Source organism: Dipodomys merriami, unplaced genomic scaffold (genome assembly GCF_024711535.1).
Source record: "Dipodomys merriami isolate MVZ:Mamm:240054 unplaced genomic scaffold, mDipMer1.0.p SCAF_5, whole genome shotgun sequence".
NCBI lineage: Eukaryota > Metazoa > Chordata > Mammalia > Rodentia > Heteromyidae > Dipodomys > Dipodomys merriami.
This window is the reverse complement of record NW_027206068.1, coordinates 77,431,363-77,455,794: the sequence shown is the minus strand read 5'-3', so window position 1 is coordinate 77,455,794 and position 24,432 is coordinate 77,431,363. Positions and strand designations below refer to the sequence as shown.

Sequence of the window (24,432 nt, the reverse complement as noted above, 5' to 3'; positions counted from 1 at the left end):
AATGGAGGGTTAACTAATGAACTAATTTCGCAGTGGTGGCGATTCAGCCGGGGACCCTGTGCATGCCAAGTGGGTGAGCTGCAGCTCAGCCTTTCCACCTCAGTGTGGAGAGTGACCAGGAAAAAGCATCCTGGGGCACAGGTAGCTCCCTGGTGCTGAGGATCCGCACACCTTTAAGGAGGAGTGCCGCGTGGTGCTTCCCCGGGGGCCACGGCTCACACCTTTGGTTTTCTTTCTTTCTTTCTTTCTTTCTATCTTTTTTTGGTCCGATCGTGGGGCTTGAACTCTGGGTTTGGGCGCTGTCTCTCAGCTCTTCAGCTCAAGGCTAGCGCTCTACCACTTGGGCCACAGTGCCTCTTCCAGCTTTTATCTTTTTGCTTATGTGGTGCTGAGGAATTGAACCCAGTGCCTAAAGCATGCAAGGCAAGCGCTCTACCACTGAGCCACCTTCCCAGCCCCTCACACCTTTGGTTTTCTAAAAAGAGGAGTGGGGAATCAAGAGACGAGCGAGACCTACTCAGCCGACCCCAGCCTCTGTCAGTCCGTGAAACATCAGTGGAAGACAGGGGCGTGTGCTTTGCCGAGGGTGCAGACAGTGTGTGTGTGTGTGTGTGTGTGTGTGTGTGTGTGTGTGTGTGTGTGTGTGTGTGTGTGTGTGTGTGTGTGTGTGTGTGTGTGTGTGTGTGTGTGTGCGCGTGCACGGCGTTCTTCAGGAACTGTGCTGCTTCTGCAGTACCCTTCACCCCAGAACAATTAAGATATTAACAATCACAAACCCAGTTGTACCCAGTTGTGTCCGCTTTCAGTCCCGTCCTTCATTCTTTTCTTTAATAGCATTTATCTCACCCCGAATGAAGAAGATGAGAGGCAAAGAAAAAAGCCACATGGGTGAAGTCCCCAGGCTCTACGGCATGGAAGGGAGGGGAGAGGCGGCCCAGCGCCTTGGTCTTGGCAGTGTGGTCCGGCAGACAGGAGGGGACACGGCCGGCTCTAAGCAAAGGTCACTCTTCTCTGGAAACACAGCCACCATTCTCGGGTTCCCCGGGCCAGAGTTAGGGGTGTAGGGGTGCAGCGCGGCCGTCATCCGGGTTGGTCCCCAGCGCAGCAGCCCAGTGCCAGTCTTCCCGAAGCATCGACTTTCTGAGGCTCAGGTTTAGAAGTTTCCGTCGGTGAACACCAATGAGCTGGCTACCAAGTCTGTTTCCTGACTCAAGGAGCTCCTGCTCATCTGGGAAGAAGACATGAGGAACCCAGTGGACCCCGGGAACCTCAGCTCCCTAGCTGTGAGTGAACATGCGCAAATAAGATATGCCCGGAGGAATAAGCCGTCACGTGATTAAAATGACATTTAATCTCCAGGAGGCCTTACTCTGCAGATATTGACTTTCCTCCGTGGAGTGGGAGGCCTGGCATTTAAAGGGAGGGCAGTCACGCCAGCTGCCCTCGAGCAGCTGCTCAGCTGACGAACTTCTGTGTGTCCACAGCAGAGTGCACAAGCCACATTGCCGCTTTGTCCTGAGGAAGCTTAACCTTTAGACAGAATGTGACGGGATTAACGTTAATTCTGAGCATTGTTCACGGGAGAAGGCCGGGACTCTGATGGCACCCTGCAGCTCCTGGCAGCTCTGTTGGGGTTGGCTCCTCACTTAGCAATTCTATACTTAGTGTCCAGGGCGGGGCCTGTTGGCCAGGGGGCCTGGACCTGAAGCCTGGCTCCACCTCTGGCTCCAGGCTAGGGACGTTCCTGGACTCTGAGAGGCCTGAGGTCCTGAGGCTGGGCTGTACATCCTCCCACCAGGAGGATGACAGGGATGGAAATTCCGCATGCATGCGCTCCTGTCACCCAGGGTGAATCCCATCCTTCTTGTCCAGTTTGCCAATCCCAATTCAGAAAACTCAAAGCCAAAAATCTGGTCACAGATGGAAAATAGTCCCAAGGACTAGCTTCAAGCAAAATGATGGCTCTGGGGCTCCCCTCCCCCTGCTGGGGGGGAGGGCTGGCACCGTGGGGTAGGGGCTCAGGGCTCAGCACCAGAACCAACTTCCTACGATTTGGGCATCAGTAGTGGCAGTGTGGATGAGGACAGCAGAGGGCTGTCTAGTTCTCTAGAATATTCCTTGAACTTGGTGGGCGTTGGTTCATGTGGTTTCTGTTCCATGAAGGTCCGAACTGAGTCTCAGGGAAGGAGGAGGGAGAAGAAGCGCGGGATGAGGCTGCGATTGGTGGAGGTGCGGGTCACTCAGAAGAGCAGCGCTCCGGTTGGGCGGTCGTGTGTAATGACCGAGGTGCGGCCGTCCAGGCTGGGAGCTCCGGGGCTTGTCCTTCTGTCCCACTTGGGAGATGGGTGTGTGGAGCGAGCCTGGCCGCAGCCGTGCCTCTCAGCACCGTGAGGGCCTCTGCTGACACAGGGCCTGCGTGTCCAGGGGACGGTGAGCCGTGTGGAGGTGGGGGGGCGGGGGGGGGCCTGGCCCAGCCTCACACGCGGGGCTTGGCGTGGAGGCCACAGACATGTGACAGATGCACCGAAGAGCAGACATCACGGACTCCCTCCGGAGGAAAGGAATGCCGCGAGAAGCCGTGCAAAGTGGATTTCTGTGCAGCCCGTACAGACGCTGGGAGCTTCTGTCCCCCGGTGTGGGCGAAGTTTTACAATCCATTCACTCGCGGTGTGGGAGGACGAGTCGTTTTTGTGGTGAGCGTCTTCTTGTGCTGTTGGAAGCGTTTCTGCCAGTCCTATTTATGGCCATCCCTGTTCGTCCTGTCCAACATTCCCAGCCCAACTCCACATAGTCCCACGTTCTGCTCTGCAGGGGGCAGACGCATCGTGACTCCTCAGAATGGCAGTGTGTGTGTGGATGTGTATGCACTTGTGTGCATGTGCGTGCATGTGTATGTGCATGTGTGTGTGTGTGAGTGTGTGCGCGCACACGCGTACACCTAAGCTGTGACCCAGGAGGGGGCTGTGGGGTGCTGGCCGGATCTGACTGAACAACACAGCATCTCAGAGGAAAATGTTTCTATAACAGAAAACAACACCTTTAAATGTTTTAGGTAGATTTGTTGTTGTTGTTGGTGGTGGTGGTGGTTGTAGGCTTGAACTCTGGGCTAGGGTGCTGTCCCTGAGCTCTTTTGCTCAAGGCTAGCGCTCTGCCACTGAGCTACAGATCCATCTCTAGTTTTGGGTGGGTCATTGGAGATAAGAGTGTCATGGACTTTCCTGCCTGGGCTAGCTTTGAATGGTGATCCTCAGATCTTAGCCTCTCAAGTAGCTAGGATTACAGGTGTGAGTCACTGGCACCTGACTTAAGTAGATTTTTTTTTTTGTTTAAAATGTTAGCTTTTTTTCTTAGCAAATGCCTTCAAGTTTGCATTTTACAACCAGAAGAATAGCTATTTTAGTTTATGCTAGTCTTGGGAGTGCTGGGGGGGGGGGGCGGGCAGCTCCTGAGGAGAACTGAGAAGCTTGCTGCCCTGCTCCAGGCACAAGGGCCAGGCACAACACAGGCACCTAGCTGGCGAGCCTTAGGTGGGCTGACAGGGGACGTGTGACAGGCAGACACCCACCCTGACCATGGGCAGGCGTTCTGTGTGGCGCAGTGTGGTGTCAGGCAGGGGGTTACCTGTCTGTGGAGCCATGCTTCGCTTTCATCCTCGTGTTTCTGGAATGAAAGAAGAGCATTAGACAGGGTTCTGTGCACGCACAGGGTCTGACCAGCAGTACAGGGTTTTGTGTGCGCAGGGGTCTGACCAGCCGTGCAGAGAATGCTTAGGCTTCCCTGCAGGGCAGCTGCCTGCTCTCCCAGCAGCCGCCGTGGCTTGCTCGGGGCTGAGATGATCCCTGCCCATGTGTCACGGGCCGGCACACCTGCCTTCAGGCAGGAGAAACGCCAGCATCGCCAATAGCAAGGAAGACGCCTGGTGGGGCAGGCTTGGGTGGGAGGCGGGGCCATTCACCCGTCGTCCGCCCGGCTGGCGCATGCGCCTCAGAAGACTACACTAATATTCCTGTAGTCATGGAGCCAAAATTCCAGGTTCAAAATCTTAGAAATAATCCTGGTAACCAAAGCCCTTTAAGAGGGTTAAACTAGGCAGGAAAGAGGATCTCACAGAACCATGCAAAAGGACACATCAGGAACAAAAATGAGCGAACGGAAGTTCCCAAACATGAGGATCCAGCCGCCCAGCCTAGTGACGATTGGGCCCCACAGCAGGGCTGGTGCTGGGCTGACCATGGCTGGGGTCCTCCAACCACAAGCCACAGGGAGGAGGAGCTTCTGTCCATGGGCCAGAGGCAGGGGGCTCCATAACCATGGGCTACAGGCCAGTGCCCAGAGGGCATAGGGACAGGAAGCAGCTATAGCTGCTCAACTCTGCGTCCACCCATCTTCTTTCCTTTCAGACAAGTACACCAAATATCTGGAATCCACTCCAGATGACAGGCAAGCAAGGCCATCCGTCACCAGGCCTGTACGCTGGTGGTGAGGACCCCCGTGGTTGTCTGGGAGCTGGCCCTGGGCAGCAGGCCAGAGCGGCCGTGCAGGGCCACCTGTCCCACAGGATTGGCCCGTACCAGGCCTGCCTGTCTAGAGAGGAACTTCAGGGTCCACGAGCCTTTCTGAAAGATCCTCCGGAGGGTGCTGATTGTCTTCTAAATGCAGTGATTTGCTTTAACGCAGGGCTGTGGCCTGGCGAGGTCTCTATCCCATGGAGAGGCTTGGAGGGTGAGTCCCAGGCCTCGAGGGGAGGCCAGGGTGACACCTGCTGCTTTCTCAGATTACCAGGCCTGTCTTTAGGCTTTCTGTACCTTCCCTGCCCTTCCCTTCATTCACTCCCTTTCCCCACTGTGGCCGAGCCTCCCTGACTCACGGCAGGCCTCCTGGGGCCTGGGTGGGAGGTGCCTGGCCCTGGTGGTGGAGGAAGGAGCAGCAGAACTGGGTCAGGCTGGGTTTCTGTGCCAGAGCCCACGGGGGCCCTCTGAGCATCAGCTAGCTGCTCGACCCGTGCTCTGGGCTGCAGGCGCAGCGCAGGTGCTCGCAGCAGTACGGGATGTGTCCACCAGGGGGCACGGAATCCAGAGACCTGGACAGCAACAGCTGCAGCTAGAGTCTTTAACATTTCCCCAGCAGGAAGGGGCTGGAAGTAACTTCCACTGCCATGGCTGCTTCCTGACACAGCCCTCTGCTCAGTCCTGGTTCCCCTGCCCAGTCCCACCCCCGCCCTGTCCCCATGCCCCTGCCCCGTCCCTGTCCCCCTGCCCAGTCCCCGAAGCCCTGCCCAGTTCCCCTGCCCCGCCCCCTCCGTACCTTTGTGCAGACCCCAGTCGTGGCGTCGCAGAGGGTCAGGATGGACACATTCTGCGCCCGGTTCAGCCAGGTCACGGCAACCTTGGTGCTGGTGGCCCACTTCACCATGGTGATGTAGTACTCCCTGCAAACACATGGCGGCCACGGACACGTGGATGGGAGTGCACTGCAGTGGAGGCGGGAGGCCGCGCGCCAGGACCCCGGGCGCCCTGACCCCGTGCACCTGGACCCCGCGCGCCCGGACCCCGCGTGCCCTGACCCCGCGCGCCTGGACCCCGCGCGCCCGGACCCTGTGTGCCCTGACCCCGCGTGCCTGACCCCGTGCGCCTGGACCCTGTGTGCCCTGACCCCGCGCGCCCGGACCGTGTGCCCTGACCCCACGCGCCTGGACCCCGCGTGCCCGGACCCCACACGTCCTGACCCTGCGTGCCCTGACCCCGTGCACCCTGGACCCTGTGTGCCCTGACCCCGCGCGCCTGGACCCCGCGCGCCCGGACCCTGTGTGCCCTGACCCCGCGCGCCCGGACCCCACACGTCCTGACCCCGTGTGCCTGACCCCGTGCACCCTGGACCCTGTGTGCCCTGACCCCGCGCGCCCGGACCCTGTGTGCCCTGACCCCGCGCGCCCGGACTCTGTGTGCCCTGACCCCACGCGCCCTGACCCCGCGCGCCCGGACCCCACACGTCCTGACCCCGTGTGCCTGACCCCGTGCACCCTGGACCCTGTGTGCCCTGACCCGGCGCGCCCGGACCCCACGCGCCGGGACCCCGTGCGCCCGGACCCCACGCGCCCTAACCCTGCGCGGCCTGACCCCGCGTGCCCTGACCCCAAGCGCCCAGACCCCACGCGCCCGGACCCCGCGCACCCGGACCCCACGCACCTGGACCCCACACACCCCAATCCCACGCGCCTGGACCCTGCGAGCCCTGACCCCACACCCAGATGCAGGGCCAGTGGTGGTCAGCATGGACGGTAGGGACACTGGTGGTCAGCATGGACGGTAGGGACACTGGTGGTCAGCATGGACGGTAGGGACACTGGTAGGCTCCCTAGGCTCATGCACAGTGTACAGATGGGCAGCGTGATGGCCAGTGGAACATTACACATGAGCCACAGACATTCAGCCGCCTGCAGCACTGGGCCCACGTGGGCTGCCCCTGGGTGTGTGGGGTGTCCCCGGGTGTGGGTGTCCCCGGGTGTGGGTGCCCCCGGGTGTGGCTGTCCCTGGGTGTGGGTGCCCCCGGGTGTGGGTGTCCCCGGGTGTGGGTGTCCCCGGGTGTGGGTGTCCCCGGGTGTGGGGTGTCCCCGGGTGTGGGGTGTCCCCGGGTGTGGGTGTCCCCGGGTGTGGGTGTCCCCGGGTGTGGGTGTCCCCGGGTGTGGGGTGTCCCCGGGTGTGGGTGTCCCTGGGTGTGGGTGTCCCCGGGTGTAGGCTGTCCCCGGGTGTGGGTGTCTCCGGGTGTGGGCTGTCCCCGGGTGTGTGGGGTGTCCCCGGGTGTGGGTGTCCCCGGGTGTGTGGGGTGTCCCCGGGTGTGTGGGGTGTCCCCGGGTGTGGCTGCCCCTGGGTGTGGGCTGTCCCCGGGTGTGGGTGTCCCCGGGTGTGGGTGTCCCCGGGTGTGGGTGTCCCCAGATATGGGCTGTCCCCGGGTGTGGGCTGCCCCCGGGTGTGGGTGTCCCCGGGTGTGTGGGGTGTCCCCGGGTGTGGCTGCCCCTGGGTGTGGGTGTCCCCGGGTGTGGGTGTCCCCGGGTGTGGGCTGTCCCCGGGTGTGGGTGTCCCCGGGTGTGTGCTGCCCCTGGGTGTGGGTGTCCCCGGGTGTGGGTGTCCCCGGGTGTGGGTGTCCCCGGGTGTGGGTGTCCCCGGGTGTGTGCTGCGCCTGGGTGTGGGTGTCCCCGGGTGTGGGTGTCCCCGGGTGTGGGTGTCCCCGGGTGTGTGCTGCCCCTGGGTGTGGGTGTCCCCGGGTGTGGGTGTCCCCAGGTATGGGGTGCTCCAGGTGTGGGCTGCCCCCGGGTGTGTGTGGGTGTGCCCAGGTGTGGAGGTCGCATGTCCCAGCTGACGATGTTCACTGACTTCGATTCCATACCACAGTCCAAGGAAAGCACCCAACAGAACTCCAGGACTCCCCACTCAGCGAGGAGGCGGGCTGAAGGCAGGAGTGGGGGAGGAGAAAGCCTCACCCACAGCAAGGTCCAGGCAGGCACAGGCTGTGTGCTTCCCCTCTGCTTTAAAGTCAAATTAGGGACTTCATCTGATTAGGAAAAGCAGTGCAGGTCTGGGCTTCAGGCGCACTTGGCTTGGTATCTGAAGCATCACTCCTAGGATTTCACCCAAACCTTAAAATTATACTCGGAGACAACCAAAATTGCAAAAAGGTGTGCTGGCTGGTGCTCCTGCTGATTGGCCCTGTCACACAGAGCCGCCCACCACAGGGTTGTGGTTTACATTTCAGAAGAAACAAATGTCAGAAAAATACGTGCCAGAAATGCATAGCCTCAAGTGGATTCCCAGAACATTCTAAAAGCCGGTGAACCTCATTCAGTCCCCTCCCGTCTTTATCTCTAATGAGATCTACTGTGCAGAACAATCACTCTGTGGTGTCGCAAGATCTTTTATCATGGTGGCTCATCCACCAGACCAGCTGGAATTGTTGCAACATTTAGTAATTATTTCCAATTCAGAAAGAACTCAAGGACCGAATGCCTTGAAGTAAGTCTCAGTTAGACCAGGAAATTAAGTTGTTGCATGTTGGGAAATCCCATTCCTCGAATCGACCGGGTCACCAAAGTGTTCAATAACTCAACTGCGATCCAGGGCAAGGGTCACATTACAGAAGCCTTGGCCTCCGTGGTCTGGCAGGGGCCAGGCCCACCTCAGTCCTGGGGGCTGGCTAAGAAGGTGGGAAGAAGTCACTGTCAGCGGAGGGAAGGAGCACGCACAATCCGACATTCACAGCGTCAACCCTCTCAGTGCCAAGATGCCCAAAATGTGGCCATTCCTGTGGCCATCACCTGTGCCACGGCCTGTGGGCCACGGGCCTGGGCCCTGCCCTGGATGGTCATTCTCCACAGGCAATGTGTCCTTACAACCCCTTTTCTCAAAGACCCTCCCCCCTCCCCTCCCCTCCCCTCCCCCCACCCCCGTCCTGTCTCTCGCCGCCTCTAACCCAGAAGCAGAATTTAAAATATGAGATTCACCTGTTCCCTCTGTTCCCTTACGTACAGATAGACATTAAAAACGCACGGGTCCTTAAACGCAGAGAGGGAGGGGGCAGGGGGGAGAATGCATGCTCTGCTCTTGTGGAAAACCTTTTACTTTTGGTGATGTCCAAGTCCACAGCAGATAGCGATCAGAAGCTTGAAGGACCCTGGGTGCCAGCACGTGCCCGTGATGAGCCGGGGTGCTTCTGGGGGTGGACCCCACATCCAGCCATGCGCGCGAAGCCACGTGGCCGCCTGTGCATGCCGCCAGCACCCTGCGTCTGTGTGAAGTCCAGGAGAAAAGGCAGGAACGCCAGGGTGGCCGTCTGCATCCAGGGTCCCCCACGGAGGAGGGAGAACCCTTTCCTGTTTGTGAGCTCAGTTACTGGCGCGCCCGCCCCGTGCCCTGGGTGAGCTGATGCGTTGTCTTCCACACACATCACTGTCCTGGAGGCCGGCAGTGACATGCATCCTCCCTCGCCCTTCTAGTTCCTCACTTAGTGGATGGGGCCCTGCGCATGGACGCGCTCAGATGAAGGCCACCCCTCCCTGGTTAGCAAGCTCCGTGGGCATGCCCGGGGAGCGGAGACCACGAAGCGGCGTCAGGCCGCGTCCTCGGGGGTGGCCTGCCGTGGGTGGGGTGGGGTGTGCCCTGTAGCATCGCTAGTGCTGTACGCCCCACACAGCCATCTTATGGTTAGTCTCGAAGCAGATTGCTGGTCCCAGAGCCTGGGAGGTAGGCGCCACCCGGCTTCGGGCGTCAGAACGAGGCTCTGGAGGAGCCACTGCTCCCAAGGCAGTCCCTGAGCACCACGGAAAAGGTCTGGTCCAATAAATCAGGCCTCTCTCCCTCCCTCTCTCTCTCTCTGCCTCTGTCTCTCATTTTTCCTGCCCTGGTTTGTACTGTGAGGCAGAGGAAGGAAGAACTCGTAGTGATGATTAGGACCTTAGGGGTGTGCTTTGGGAGGCCTCTGCCACCGGAAGAACCCAGCTGAGTAGGGATTCTTGCTGCCCTTTGTGCCTGCCGCCCCTCTGCCCGTCCATCAGCCCGCAAGGGGCCGGGGAGAAGCGGGGTGGCTGTGTCACCAAGGCCCGCCCGTGTCCAGGATTCCTGAGGGGCGCGGGGAGCGCGTCACGGGGTGGACGCAGAGGTACAAGCATGGCCCCCGCACGTGGAGACCGCGCACGCATGAGACTGCCACAAGGCGGTGGTGTCTGGCCCGCTTTGACCAGCTTTGCCGGGGCTGTGGAGGCACCAAAAACTCATGCAAAGTCGCCGTGCCACCAACGGTGAACGCTGGCTGAGGGGCAGACGGAGAGTGGGCGCCCCTCTCTCCAGGCTCGACCCCGCCCGAGAGCCAAGCCTCCAGCCGTGGGTGCTGCAGGAGGAAGACTGCCCAGCTACCCACTGGCTGAGGGTGCAGAGGCAAACTCTAGAGGAAGCGCACAGACCTCAGAGCTCGCCTTGCCTTGCTTGCGTCTTCCGGGCTCCCCCCTCCCCGCTCCCCTCTCTCCCGCTCTGCCTAGAGCGGGCAGGCGGCATCGGGATCCGAGGCCTTGGTGGCCAGATCAGCCCAGGCCCAGTCACCGGGAGAAAGCAGGGAGCAGGAAGCCCCCACGTCGTCTCCAACTGAGCGGTTCACAGTGTTCTTCCAAGGAGGAAATGGACGGCAGGCGCTGGAGTGCTCAGGGAACAGGGAGGGAGAGCGGGAAGCAGGATGTGAGGCAGCTGTTTCTGCAGACATCAGGGCTCAACCGGGCCTGAAGCGCCAGCTCTGCAGGAGGCGCCATGTTGAGGTGAGAGAGAAGCGAAGCATTCTGAGACTCACAGGATCTGCTCATGTCTCGTCTCAGCAGCCTTGACATGGGCAGTGGACTATTGGTAGCGTGGGGTAAACGTCACGTTAAGTGAAGTACATCAGGCCCGGAGAAACAAAGGCGCCGTGGTTCCCCTTACCCGTGGAAGCCAGAATGAGCGTACAAACTCCTGAGGAAACACGCTAGGTGGTGTGCAAGTGTGCACAAATGCATTAACGGGGTACTGGCTGGCCATGGGCACACGGGCAGGAGATTACAGGAAGGAGAAGACGGTGGGCACTTACTTCTGTGGCTTCCTCGTCTCAGTCCCCCACTGGCCCAACTGAGCAGAGTACTGGGCACAGAGCAGGAACTCAGACTATCTCTAGGGATCCATGAGGATCCCCGCAAGGCTGGGGCAGAGTAGAACAACACAGCGGGAGACGCGGGCTTGGAAGCTGTCTCTGTAGGAATGAGGCGTGACTTTGTGAGGGCATCTGCTCCCCGGGGCCTCCCTTCCATCCCTGTGAGTTGTAGAGGACGCAGAGGGGGAAGACCCTGAAGACAGCAGAATCCTAGGACTGGAAAGCCAGGAGGACAGAGGCACGGTGCTGCCAGGGGTGAATTTCATTCACGCACACCTCAGGGCACACCTGACACGTTTCAACACGTGGCTCTCTGTGCACTGCCAAGTGTCACTCTCCCACAGACCCCGTCAGATCCACGTGCCTGTGTGCTCACTTGCGTCCTCTAGGCTTGCCGTCACCTGCTTACCGGCCTTGTGACATAGCCTGGTGAAACCTGCTCCAGTGTGTTGCTGACAGAACCAGAAGCCAAGGCTGTATTGTGGCTGAGCGCCTGCCAGCCAGCCAGCGTCTCATCCGCCAGGCCAGGCCAGGCAGAGTCAGCTGCTGTTTTTTCCGATGCCCTCTCTGGTCACCGACCTGCCAAACGGCCCGTTGTCTCTGACTGTTTCATAGCCCCTCTCACACGGGCCATGGTGAGGGACAGCACGGAAACGCATTTATCCAGAAAGCCTAGCCTCAAGACTCCCGACTTCCTGAACTGGGTACTTGTACGGATGAAAGCCCAGAGTCCTCTGACCGGCTGTGGCTGCTAGGGTGAGGGTAGGGTAGGGTTGTACTAGGGGTTAAGGGCCAGGTCAACACGTCTACAGAACAGAACTTCACTTTCTCTGCCTGGTGCTTCTATGCTCCCCACGTTTTCCCAAGGACTTCCCCTCCCCGGTGAATAGAAAGGATGACCTGTCCAGCACAGCAAACACAGGGGAGTGTGGCGGGGACGGTACCCAGGGCTGGCGCTCTCTGCGGCCAGCTCATCTGAACATGGAGGTGCCCAGATGGTCACCCTAACACAGAGATGGAGATGGGCTTCCTCCAAGGTCAGCTTGTGTGAGTGCATCACACAACTGCAGCGCAGCTCACACCAAGATCGCTCCCAGTTCACGCCAGGTGACACCAGTTCATGCCAGGGAAGGCCAGTTCACACCAGTTCACACCAGTTCATGCCAGGGAAGGCCAGTTCACACCAGCTCACACCAGGTAACTCCAGTTCACACCAGGGAAGGCCAGTTTCCACCAGGGAAGGCTGTACATCTTCTGACAGTTGTTAGGATGGAGACAGAGGCAAGCCAGGGAGATGTGAGGGTGGGGTGGAGTGCCCTCCATTTCAGGTGAAGACCACCGTGCTGAGAAGGGCCGTTCTGTGGTGCCACAACTGGGCCGCTGATGTCCAGGTGTCCGTCCCCTGATGAAGGGGAGCAGCAAGGAGAGATGCGCTGCCAGCGGGCGCCCCCGCCGGGCCAGGCCGCCCGGAATCTCAACACAGAGGACAGAGGGGAGGTGTGGCGGCTTGCACATGGGAACAGTGGCTTTGGTGTCAGCGGCCTCCAGCCAGGTCTGGTTCTACAGCAGCTCAACGTACAGCCAGCGTCAAGTCATTGTTCACCATGGGAAACATTACAGTTGTGCATTAGCCAGTAAAGCCTGCTCATGTGAAGAGCCCCTCAGGCACAGGATGTGGAGCAGCAGAGACTGGGAGAGGGGAGGGTGTGGAGGGCAGGGGTAGAGGGGCAATATGATGGGGACGGCAGAGAGAGTGGGGATGGAGGGGATGGTGGCGATGGAGTGGTAATGACAGTGGTGGCGATGATGGTGGTGATGGTGGAGATGATGGAGTTGATGGTGGAGATGGTGGTGATGATGGTGGCGATGGTGGAGATGATGGAGATGGTGGTGATGATGGTGGAGATGGTGGAGATGATGGTGGAGATGGTGGCGGAGATGGTGGAGATGGTGGTGGAGATGATGGCGATGATGGTGGTGATGGTGGAGATGGTGGAGTTGATGGTGGAGATGATGGTGGAGATGGTGGTGATAGTGGTGATGACAGTGATAGTGGTGATGGTGGTGGAGATGGTGGTGATGATGGTGGAGATGGTGGAGATGGTGGTGGAGATGGTTGTGATAGTGGTGATGATTGTGAAGGTGGTGATGATGGTGGAGATGGTGGCAATGGAGTGGTAATGACAGTGGTGGTGATGATGGTGGTGGTGATGGTGGAGATGTGGAGTTGATGGTGGAGATGATGGTGGAGATGGTGGTGATGATGGTGATGATGGTGGTGATAGTGGTGGTGATGGTGGTGGTGATGGTGGTGGTGATGATGGTGGTGATAGTGGTGATGATGGTGATGATGGTGGTGATAGTGGTGATGATGTTGATGGTGGTGATGATGGTGGTGGTGGTGGAGATGTGGAGTTGATGGTGGTGATGATGGTGGTGATAGTGGTGGTGATGGTGGTGATAGTGGTGGTGATGGTGGTGGAGATGGTGGTGATGATGGCGGTGATGGTGGTGGAGATGGTGGTGATGGTGGTGATAGTGGTGATGACGGTGATAGTGGTGATGATGATGGAGATGGTGGAGGTAATGATAGTGAAGACAGAGGAAGTGGAGAGGAAGGAGGCAGTGGTGGTGTTGGTGGAGGTAGCGATGGAGAATGTAGGTGGAGGGAGGGGATGAGGTGGTGGAAGGGGTGGTAGAGCTCAGACCTTTAAGCATGAGGACTCTGCCATTTTGTACTGTCTGCCTTGCTCTGACGACCTTAGAGGAACTAGTCATAGACCATGTTCTACGTAAATCAGAAAGGAAGAAGGCTGAGCCAGTGTGGGGTGTGCAGTGGATACTGTGAGGGGCAGCCTGGGAACAGGGCCTCAAGAATGTGAGAGGCTCAGGAACTGCGGAATCTGTGGGTGCCGCGTGCGGCCATCTGTGGGTGCAGTGTGTGGCATGGTGCTGTGTGTAGTTAGGCACCACATGCTGAGCACACACACACATGGCCGTGCAGGGTCCCTATGTAGTTCTGGTGGAAAATGGGGAAGAAGTGGAAACTTACATCTCCAGCTGTTACATGTGTGGGTGTCTGTACCCACAGGTGCACCTGAGTCTGTAGTTCACACATCTGTACATCTCCACGAATATCTCCATCTCTGCACCATCGGTGCAAAATGAAGCTTTGCCATACAAAAAGAACATCATGTTTCACAAAAGGCAGAAGGGAAAACAAGTGCCCAGTGCATTCTACAGGGGGGCAAGGCTGCTACAGAGCAAAGCATGAAACAAGAGAGGCCTGCGGGGACCGGCGAGGGCGCTGGACCAGGCCCTCTGCGGCTCTAAAACCTGGCCAGTGGGATCAAAATATAGAAGCAGAAGTAAAAGGAAACTGAAGGGAGGGGCCTCAGGGCCTTTGTCAGCCAAGTCTGCAGGTGGTGGGGCCACAGGCCCCGCCGCCTGGTCCAGGGGCACCTGAACACGGTGCTGAGTTTTTTCTCAGGCTCCACAATCTCTTTGGGACCTGTGGTTGTCAGGCAACCAGGACCAGTCCTGGATGGGCGGCCGCACTCCATCTGAACAGGACATGTAAAGACAGGCATAAGAACGGGTAAACGCGTACATCGGCACAAAGCAATGTGTCTTCGAAGCAGCGCTGCTGGCCATCTGCTGTCTCGTACATCAACACCCAGCTCCCTGGCACCTGAGCCCTGAAGAGGCAGTGGGGCTGGCGGTGTCTGCTCTGTCAGTGCTGCTGGGCTTGTATGTGAGACGCTCAGAGCCACGGGATGGGCTGGGGGCGGGGGGATAACTGAGTCCTCTCGTTCCTCTCCACCCACAGGATAGTCGGTGCCCATACCCCCACAGTGCCCTTTGTCTGCCAGGGTGGAGCTGAGCTGCGTGGGGCTGCCATTCTCAGTCCTCTCCAACATGGATGTTTTCTGAGACAACCCCTAGTTTTCCTGATGGCAGCTGTGTGGTCCTGTCTACTCCCCACTTGCTCCAACAATGGGGCCCTTTGTCCCTGTGGGGTTTGCTCTGCTCTACACAGCCAAGGGTCTGCCCATGAGAGGCCGCCTGACCCTCCTCTCCCAGTGTCCCCACACGGAGTGAGGGTTCACAGAGGACGAGTTCTAGGGTGCTGACAAGTCTCACCCCGTCACAGGACCCCTGGGCTGGTGGACAGGCAGAGAAGGGGCCAGGGAGCGGGCAGTCAGCGCCTTGGCCCATTCGTCCCGACTGCTCTGTGCCAGGCTGCGGAATGACGACAGCTGTAGGCTTCTGGGCATCTTGGCTTCTACCCCTCCCAAGGTTTTGGGAGCATTTTTTATTGCATCACTCCTCCCTCCCCCAAGGCTGTGTCTTCTTTTGCCTTTTCTTGCCAGGTGCGCCTCTAGGATGCTCCGTCTGAGATGGGAGGGCGTCCACCCGCCCCGCCGGACGCCACGGGACTGGCCGTGCCGCCACCCTGGTGCCTGGTCACAACAGAGCCCATTGCACCTCTGGCTCCTGTTCAGTATCACTACTTGGCCCCTCCACAGTGAGCTCTGAGCGATGCCCAGTGGAGGGCTGTGTGGCCAGTGTGTTAAGTGAACTTCAACTTCCAAGACAGGGCAGGGTGGCGCCAGGGGTCTGGAGTCACATGACACAGACATCTGTGTATCACCTCCCCTGTGCTCCCTGCATCGCCTCCCCCGTGCTCCCTGCATCGCCTCTCCCGTGCTCCCTGCATCATCTCCCCCGTGCTCCCTGCATCACCTCCCCCGTGCTCCCTGCATCGCCTCCCCCGTGCTCCCTGCATCGCCTCCCCCGTGCTCCCTGCATCGCCTCCTCCGTGCTCCCTGCATCATCTCCCCCGTGCTCCCTGCATCGCCTCCCCCGTGCTCCCTGCATCATCTCCCCCGTGCTCCCTGCATCACCTCCCCCGTGCTCCCCCGTGCTCCCTGCATTGCCTCCCCCATGCTCTCCGTGCTCCCTGCATCATCTCCCCCGTGCTCCCTGCATCGCCTCCCCCGTGCTCCCTGCATCGCCTCCCCCGTGCTCCCTGCATCGCCTCCCCCGTGCTCCCTGCATCGCCTCCCCCGTGCTCCCTGCATCATCTCCCCCGTGCTCCCTGCATCGCCTCCCCCGTGCTCCCTGCATCGCCTCCCCCGTGCTCCCCCGTGCTCCCTGCATCGCCTCTCCGTGCTCCCTGCATCGCCTCCCCCGTGCTCCCCCGTGCTCCCTGCATCGCCTCCCCCGTGCTCCCCCGTGCTCCCTGCATCGCCTCCCCCGTGCTCCCCCGTGCTCCCTGCATCGCCTCCCCCATGCTCCCCGTGCTCCCTGCATCGCCTCTCCGTGCTCCCTGCATCGCCTCTCCGTGCTCCCTGCATCACCTCCCCCGTGCTCCCTGCATCGCCTCCCTCGTGCTCCCTGCGTCGCCTCCCCCGTGCTCCCTGCGTCGCCTCCCCAGTGCTCCCTGCATCACCTCCCCCGTGCTCCCTGCATCGCCTCCTCTGTGCTCCCTGCATCGCCTCCTCTGTGCTCTCTGCATCATCTCCCCTGTGCTCCCTGCACCACCTCCATTACTCTCCAGAAAATCCACCTTTATTCCTGCCATCATCTCCACGGCACAGAAGAGAGAATGGAAGCAGGCGAGCTTCCAGGCTCAGAGCTGGGAGGTCAGTGGGGAAGGGGCCTGCTGGCTCAGAGCCGGGAAGTCAGCAGGGAAGCCTCACCGGGGCAGGGGTTCTGCGTCTGGGAGCTTTGGCCACAGCTGGCAATGAGTCTGATAGTTACGGCTCGGGTGGGGAGCGAGGGCTACTGGCGTGTTGTGGGCCCAGCACTGGACAGCACCCCGGGCAGCGTCTGTGCACTGAAAAGACTCCCTAGATTCGAATGCCAACCGCGCTAGAAGCTGGCCTTGGCGGGGATGCTGTCCCCTTCCCTTGGGCCTGCGATCGTGGACTGCTGGCGGCGGGTGCTCAGGGTCCTCTCCTGCCCTCGCTGTGCGCCGGTGCTTGTTCACCACTGGATGCCTGATGCGCACTTGAATGATAGCCTCACGCTGTGTGTCTGGATGCTGGTCTCTGAGCTATCTGTGCTCCCCTTAAGGAAATCTCAAGGATGGGGTGGGGTGGGGGGAACAGCGAGCCCCAGGAGAGGCTGCACGTCGCACGTCCGTGTCCCTGTCTCTCGGAAGCACGCAGTTGCATTTAGCTTAGGAAACCAGAGCAGACAGAAGACCCGAGAAACCCTGCAGCCCCCATCAAGCCTGGCGGCAGCTAACTTTCCCTGTCCTTGGAGCTAACCCTGCCTGCGGAGACGGCACCGCCGAATCAACTACACGAGACCTTCAATTAACTCAAACAGATGGCCGGAATTTTCCAGGTGACTTCGCATATTAGTTCGGTGAGTTGGCTGCGCCAGGCCCCGGGAGGCTTGGCAGGGATGAGGCTGAGAGGAGACCGTGAGACAGGCAGAGCTTCAGGAGAGAAAGCCCAGCACTAACTGGAAAAGTATCAGCAAAAATACCAGCCACAAGCAATGACCCCCCACCCCCAGCCCCAAGCAGCGGGCATCGGGGCTGCCTGCCCTGCGTGGGCCATTTGTGTCGGGTCCAGGGGCAGCCATCTGGGGGCCAAGTGCCTCGGCCTTTAGGGGAGACTTTGGCCTTCCTGGTTGGAGGGACCAGTCCAGAGCAAGGAAGGGAGAGGCGAACCCTCACAGAGCACCAGAGTTCGGTGCCTTGTCTGCCCCTGCAGGACCCTGGATTAGGCCCCACTGAAGACTGAGGGTGGAAAGACCTCCAGCGAACTGTGCATGGCCCCGGCTCACGTGGCGGCGCTGGGCGGGCGGCACAGGAAGCCTCGTGGGGAACGTTATCGAGGGCACGGCCAAGCTTCTCCCCCTGCCCCAGAGCGAGCAGCCAGCCCAGCTGCAGTGCTTGGACTGGGTGTTTGCCGAGGCTCTGGCACGGCATGCCCAGACAAACTCAGTTGTAGAATTGCAGGGATCCGTGGGTGAGTGGCCCGTAGGCCACCGTAAGCGCCTTCCCCCCCCCCCCCCCCCCAGCATTCTCATGAGAGTGAGCTTGATGATGTGACCGGGCTCCAGAGGTATCATCATCCGCTTCCAGACTGCTGGGGGGCAAAGCTAGCCAGATGCTCACGACACCGTGCTCGCTCTGTGAACACAAGCGCTAGTAGCTGTATTATCCACGACACTGTCACACGTTCCCCCACAGCACAGACGCTCCTCCGGGAGGCCTGGACACCGCGGTGCCTGGCCACTCAGCCCTGCTCTAGAGACAGGGCACTGTCTACAGGATGCCCACGTGCATGGAGTTCCTTAGGAACCCTGCATCAGCACATGCACACGTGTCACCGTCTGCCGGGTCCAGGGCACCACGGTCCAGGTGAGACACACAGGGTGCAGAGATGTTCCCGGAGGGGCCCGGCCTCCCGCGGAGCCCAGAGGAAACAGCAGTCCTTGCTGGTTGGGTTTTGGTTTTCTGTTCCCCAGAAACATCACCAAGGAGTAAGGAACGCTTTCAGAAAGTGGATCTATTGCTTGGAAGTTTAATGCTAAGAAACCAGATCCTCAAGGCTCCTTGAACATGCTTTTATCTTCGTTTTGCTCAGAGCGAGCAGAGGGGCTTACCTCATGCGGGGGTCATCTGGCGGCGTCATCTCCAGGTCATGGGCAGGTCCGTTCAGGCCAGTCACGTGCAGGGAGATACTGGGGTTTCCACTGCCAGCCTGCGGGGGACAGGGACAGAGATGTGAACAAGCAGCTTCACCTGTGGAAAGGGCCTCCGCTCTGCAGGCCTCCCCTCTGCAGGCCTCCCCTCTGCAGGCCTCCGCTCTGCAGGCCTCCGCTCTGCAGGCCTCCCCTCTGCAAGCCTCCGCTCTGCAGGCCTCCCCTCTGCAGGCCTCCCCTCTGCAGGCCTCCTCTCTGCAGGCCTCCGCTCTACAGGCCTCCCTCTGCAGGCCTCCCCTCTGCAGGCCTCCCCTCTGCAGGCCTCCCCTCTGCAGGCCTCCGCTCTGCAGGCCTCCCCTCTGCAGACCTCCCCTCTGCAGGCCTCCCCTCTGCAGACCTCCCCTCTGCAGGCCTCCGCTCTGCAGGCCTCCCCTCTGCAGGCCTCCCCTCTGCAGGCCTCCGCTCTGCAGGCCTCCTCTCTGCAGACCTCCCCTCTGCAGGCCTCCCCTCTGCAGGCCTCCCCTCTGCAGGCCTCCTCTCTGCAGACCTCCCCTCTGCAGGCCTCCCCTCTGCAGACCTCCCCTCTGCAGACCTCCCCTCTGCAGGCCTCCCCTCTGCAGACCTCCCCTCTGCAGGCCTCCGCTCTGCAGGCCTCCCCTCTGCAGGCCTCCGCTCTGCAGGCCTCCTCTCTGCAGGCCTCCCCTCTGCAGGCCTCCCCTCTGCAGACCTCCCCTCTGCAGGCCTCCGCTCTGCAGGCCTCCCCTCTGCAGGCCTCCGCTCTGCAGGCCTCCTCTCTGCAGGCCTCCCCTCTGCAGGCCTCCGCTCTGCAGGCCTCCTCTCTGCAGGCCTCCTCTCTGCAGGCCTCCTCTCTGCAGACCTCCTCTCTGCAGGCCTCCCCTCTGCAGACCTCCCCTCTGCAGGCCTCCGCTCTGCAGGCCTCCCCTCTGCAGGCCTCCCCTCTGCAGGCCTCCCCTCTGCAGGCCTCCGCTCTGCAGGCCTCCTCTCTGCAGGCCTCCGCTCTGCAGGCCTCCGCTCTGCAGGCCTCCCCTCTGCAGGCCTCCCCTCTGCAGACCTCCCCTCTGCAGGCCTCCCCTCTGCAGGCCTCCGCTCTGCAGGCCTCCCCTCTGCAGGCCTCCCCTCTGCAGGCCTCCGCTCTGCAGACCTCCCCTCTGCAGGCCTCCGCTCTGCAGGCCTCCTCTCTGCAGGCCTCCTCTCTGCAGACCTCCTCTCTGCAGGCCTCCCCTCTGCAGACCTCCCCTCTGCAGGCCTCCGCTCTGCAGGCCTCCCCTCTGCAGGCCTCCCCTCTGCAGGCCTCCCCTCTGCAGGCCTCCGCTCTGCAGGCCTCCTCTCTGCAGGCCTCCTCTCTGCAGACCTCCTCTCTGCAGGCCTCCGCTCTGCAGTGGGTCTTAAGGAACTCCGGAGCTCAGTGCTGTGGAGTGCAATCTACGTTGAGGACAGAGAATCCAGTGGATTGGGAAGCCGTGAGGGGATGGAAGGACTGGGTTAGGAGAGGAGGAGGCGGGAGGGCGAGGGAGCCGGGGAGAATATTGGTCAGCTCCCGTCGCACTCAGTCAAGTCCTCAACCCAGGGGCAGGACACCACTCAGCTCTGTCCTTCCTTTCTCTGGGGAACGGGCTCTGGCCTGGAAGGGGCTGCGGGAGACCAGGTATTTTCTCACTCTGGGGGTGACAGGGGTCTCCTCTGCACCCCACATGCACTGGAAGTGTGTCTGGGCTCTGTTGGCCAGAATATCTTGCTTTCCTGTTCAAACTATGCAGTCCCGAGCGATCCAGCGTTGAGAGCACCTACCTCAGAGCTGACTGCAAAGGGAGGGGCCTCCAACCACTTCTAGATCAGGGGACTTCTCCTGGAGGGGTCCCCAGAGACCATTCCACCTCTGGGTGGTGGAAGATCAAAGGCTGGTATTTCATGTGTGTGTGTGTGTGTATGCATGAAATATACACACATCTGTGCACACAAATGTGCACACACATATACATGTGTGTTGGAGGAAAGTGGAGGTTTAGGAAGATCTGACTTGGTCCCGTTTACTGTGTTTCCAGTCGGCCCTAAACTCCCAAGTAATACAGAGTTATGTCCAGTGCAGACCGGCTGTCGGGGAACACAGGAACCATCCAGGGCCCATCCACGTGTGTGCAGATGGCTAGCGGATCATGGAGGACAGAAAGGAGACAGACATGTGTCCCTGGAGGACGCATGTTCGTTCCTGTGGACCCCACAGACAGTAATCACAAGTCTGCAGGCCAGCTTTTATGGCCTGAACATGGCCTTGAGTTCAGATGCTGAAGCTCTAGCTTTCAACATGATGGTGTTTGGAAGTGGTATTAGAGACCAGGGCTTTCTGTGGCCCCACTGTGTGCCTGGCAGTTTGGAAGCCAGGAAGAGACCAGGTGCACTCAGAGCCCTGCTCCAGGACTCCAGCCTCCGGAGTGGAAGCAGATTCCTGTTGCCTGAGCAGACTTATGTTGTGGCAGCCGGTGGACATGCCGGGAAGTTTCTTTCCTCTTGGCTCCAGGACTCCCGCAGACCCTGTTTCTGCACTCAGGGTGTGAGGTCTCTGTGTGTGAGCTAGGCCTCAGATCCAGGGTTCTGGTGGACCCGAGGCCAGCGCTCTAGACCTGCAGAGCGGTCTGGTGGTGGGGAGGCACAGACAAGGCCCATGTCTGCCTGGCTGCTGACCTTGGCGATGTCTAGTGAAGGCGGCGGTCAGCAGCTGGCCCTGTGCGAGGGAGCCCCAGGCTTCCCTCAGTGCTCTGACCCTCAGATTTGGTGATAAAGTCATGTTTGGATGCCCTGCCCGGACATCCGAGCTGGACCCTGGCCTTCCTTCTGGCCCTTTGGGTTGGAACACACCAGTCTTTGTCCGCTTGGGTTGCTATAATAAAGGCCCAAAGCCAGTGGCTGGTAAGCCACAGGCACGAACATCTCCCAGGTCTGGGGGCTGGAAGTCCACAGTCAGAGCCAGCGTCAGGGGGCTCCTTCCTCCTGGGTGGGGGTCTTCTCGAGGGAACCCATGCAGGAGAGATGGGAGAGGGTGATCTCGGCACCCACTCCCCACCGTGCCCAGACCCCTCCCACCCATCACCGTGGCTGGGTGTGGCAGGGACACAGGCATTCAGACTGCAGCAGGGCAGAGCCCTGCCCAGGCGGGGGACCAGCCGGGGTGGATGGGAGTCCTGCCATAGCCACAGCCACAACCTAAGCAGCTGCAGCAGCAGGAACAGGGTGGGGATGGGGTATTTAGGTTTGTGCTCATGGAACTCAGACACACAACAAACGGTCACTCTCCATTATTGAAAACACGCGGAACCGGGCAGCAACGTCAGCGGGGCAGAGAGGGGACGGTCGCGCGATGCTCTCCTCTGCGCTCCATACACGGGGAGGCGGCTGGGGACCCAGAATGACGTGCCTACCTTGGGGTAGTGGTAGGGCTTCACGGAGGGGTACGGGGAGCCCGTGTAGGTCGGCAGCTCCATGACAGGCACGCGGGAGTCATTGATGGTGGCGTAGGCCAGCCGTGTGCCATCGGGAGACCACCAGTGTGCGATGTGGGTCTTCAGGATCTCCTCTGGGGGGAGACAAAGCAGAGAAGTGTGAGCGGGCCATGGGCGGGGCCGGAGGGGAGGGAGCACTGGGGGCTGGGAACCAGCGGCAATCTCAGAGCCATCTTCCTTGCTCCTGGGCAGATAGATCTCTGCTCCACAGATCTGGAATAATGGGAGGCCAGACGTCAGCCCTGGCCAGGCGGCACCACGCTCAACTCCACAGGAACTGGCTGTTTGGAGCTGTTTTCTACGTTGCACAAGTCTGAGCACCGGGAGCCCAAGGAATCCATGTCCCCTCCGGATGACCATTGCATGTTAGCTGTCTCCTTTGATTTCCTTTCTCCCTGAGCGTGTTTTACCCATTTGCATAGAGCCTTTCTCTGCTAAGGAGTCCTTGTGAGTTGGACTACTGTTACACAATTTGAGATGTTATTTCAACATGACTTTCAACACGGACCCTGAGCAAGTTGCTTCCCATCCAGGCACGACCTGTTCAGACACATCCACTGAGATTCTGCTGGGCAAGTCCTAGTCCAAGAAAGATGGCCTGGCAGAGGGCGGGGGCCCGGGTGACCCAGAGGAAGGATGAGGTTCAAAGCCCAGCACAGGCCCCGCCCTTAAAGGGCGGCTGCCATTTTGGTCTGTTCAACAGAAAAGCCAAATGGCCCCATTGTAGAGGGAACAGAGGTGGCCAGGCGACTCCCTTCACTGTTCAGCCACGAGCGAGCGGCCTTGCATCCCTCCCTCAGACTTCCAGCTGCAGATTGGTCCTGATAGAGTCTGAAGTCAAATCCAGAAAGACAAATTCTGGTTTTGGTTTTGTGCTGGCTATGGAGCCCAGGCTGGCCTCAAACTTGTGGCCCTTCTCCCTCACGTCCTGAGTGCGGAGTTCGGGGCTACAGGCACGCCTGGCCTCTGCTGTGTCATTGACAAGGCATAAACACAAGCCGGCACAGGGAATCAGCCACTCTCCTGGGTGATCCCTCGACAGGGATCGAGGTACACAAACTCACGCCCTCTACACCTGCTGTAAAATAACAGCCAAGAGAACCGTGCAGAGGCAGCCGCTCAGCTGCCACACAGAAGTTGTAGCGAACCCTGAGCTGTGTCTCTGCAGCGGTGGGAGGGCTTCGGGGACACCAGAGACTCCCTGACACATAAAATGCATGCATGTGACTCAAGGCAGGGCAGGGTCGGCGGGTCGAAGGTGGGTGGGACGGCCCACCAGAGGAGATCAAGGGGAAGGGATGCAGCAGGAAGCCCCAGGGGACAGTCCTAGGGGGCTGCAGACATCACCAAGGTGGGGGGATTCACCACGGAGAGCTCAGGCTTCATTAGTGCGGGCGCTGGGGCCACACGGGGCCTGGCAGAGCCGTTGGTCATGGCCTGTGTGCTGGAGGACATCCAGTGGTGGCTTTTCCTTCCTTCCCCATATCTGGAGGCAGCTGGGGTACCACGGGAATATGTGACCCTCCTGTGTGTCCTTGCTGTCCCAGAGCAGCCCTGCAGCCCTCACACCTGTGAGACCCCGTCACCTGTGATACCCCCGCCATCAACTGTGAGATCCTCTGTCACTTGTGAGATCCCTGTCACCTGTGAGATCCTCTGTCACCTGAGACCTCTGTCACCTGTGAGATCCTCTGTCACCTGTGAGACCCACTGTCACCTGTGAGATCCTCTGTCACCTGTGAGATCCCTGTCACCTGTGAGACCCTCTGTCACCTGAGATCCTGTCACCTGTGAGACCCTCTGTCACCTGTGAGATCCTCTGTCACCTGTGAGACCCCTGTCACCTGTGAGATCCTCTGTCACCTGTGAGACCCTCTGTCACCTGTGAGACCCCCTCCATCAACTGTGAGATCCTCTGTCACCTGTGAGATTCTCTGTCACCTGTGAGGTCCTCTGTCACCTGTGAGACCCTCTGTCACCTGTGAAGTCCTGTCACCTGTGAGACCCTGTTACCTGTGAGACCCTCTGTCACCTGTGAGATCCTCTGTCACCTGTGAAGTCCTGTCACCTGTGAGACCCTCTGCCTGTGAGACGCTGTCGCCTGTGAAATCCTCTGTCCTGTCACCTGTGAGACCCTCTGTCACCTGTGAGGTCCTCTGTCACCTGTGAGACTCCCTGTCATCTGTGAGATCCCCTATCACCTGTGAGATCCTCTGTCACCTGTGAGGTCCTCTGTCAACTGTGAGATCCTCTGTCACCTGTGAGGTCCTCTGTCACCTGTGAGACCCGTCACCTGTGAGATCCTCTGTCACCTGTGAGATCCTCTGTCACCTGTGAGGTCCTCTGTCACCTGTGAGGTCCTCTGTCACCTGTGAGATCCCCTATCACCTGTGAGGTCCTCTGCCACCTGTGAGGTCTCTGTCACCTGTGAGGTCCTCTGTCACCTGTGAGGTCCTCTGTCACCTGTGAGATCCTCTGTCACCTGTGAGGTCCTCTGTCACCTGTGAGGTCCTCTGTCACCTGTGAGATCCCCTATCACCTGTGAGATCCCCTATCACCTGTGAGGTCCTCTGTCACCTGTGAGGTCCCC

The 24,432-nt window shown here is 60.0% G+C and overlaps 1 protein-coding gene across 4 annotated transcripts in view; it reads right to left on the bottom strand.

Annotated features, from left to right (window-relative positions):
- Dpp6 (dipeptidyl peptidase like 6) overlaps positions 1–24,432 on the bottom strand; it is a 648,628-nt gene that overhangs the window by 40,013 nt on the left and 584,183 nt on the right. For all 4 annotated transcript variants that reach the window (XM_069997168.1, XM_069997171.1, XM_069997167.1 and 1 more), the window contains exons 9-12: positions 21,762–21,916; positions 18,289–18,386; positions 5,305–5,428; positions 3,622–3,660 (exon numbers count right to left, since the gene is read on the bottom strand). In XM_069997168.1, coding sequence (XP_069853269.1) covers positions 3,622–3,660; positions 5,305–5,428; positions 18,289–18,386; positions 21,762–21,916 — 416 coding nt within the window. The remainder of the gene's footprint in view (positions 1–3,621; positions 3,661–5,304; positions 5,429–18,288; positions 18,387–21,761; positions 21,917–24,432) is intronic.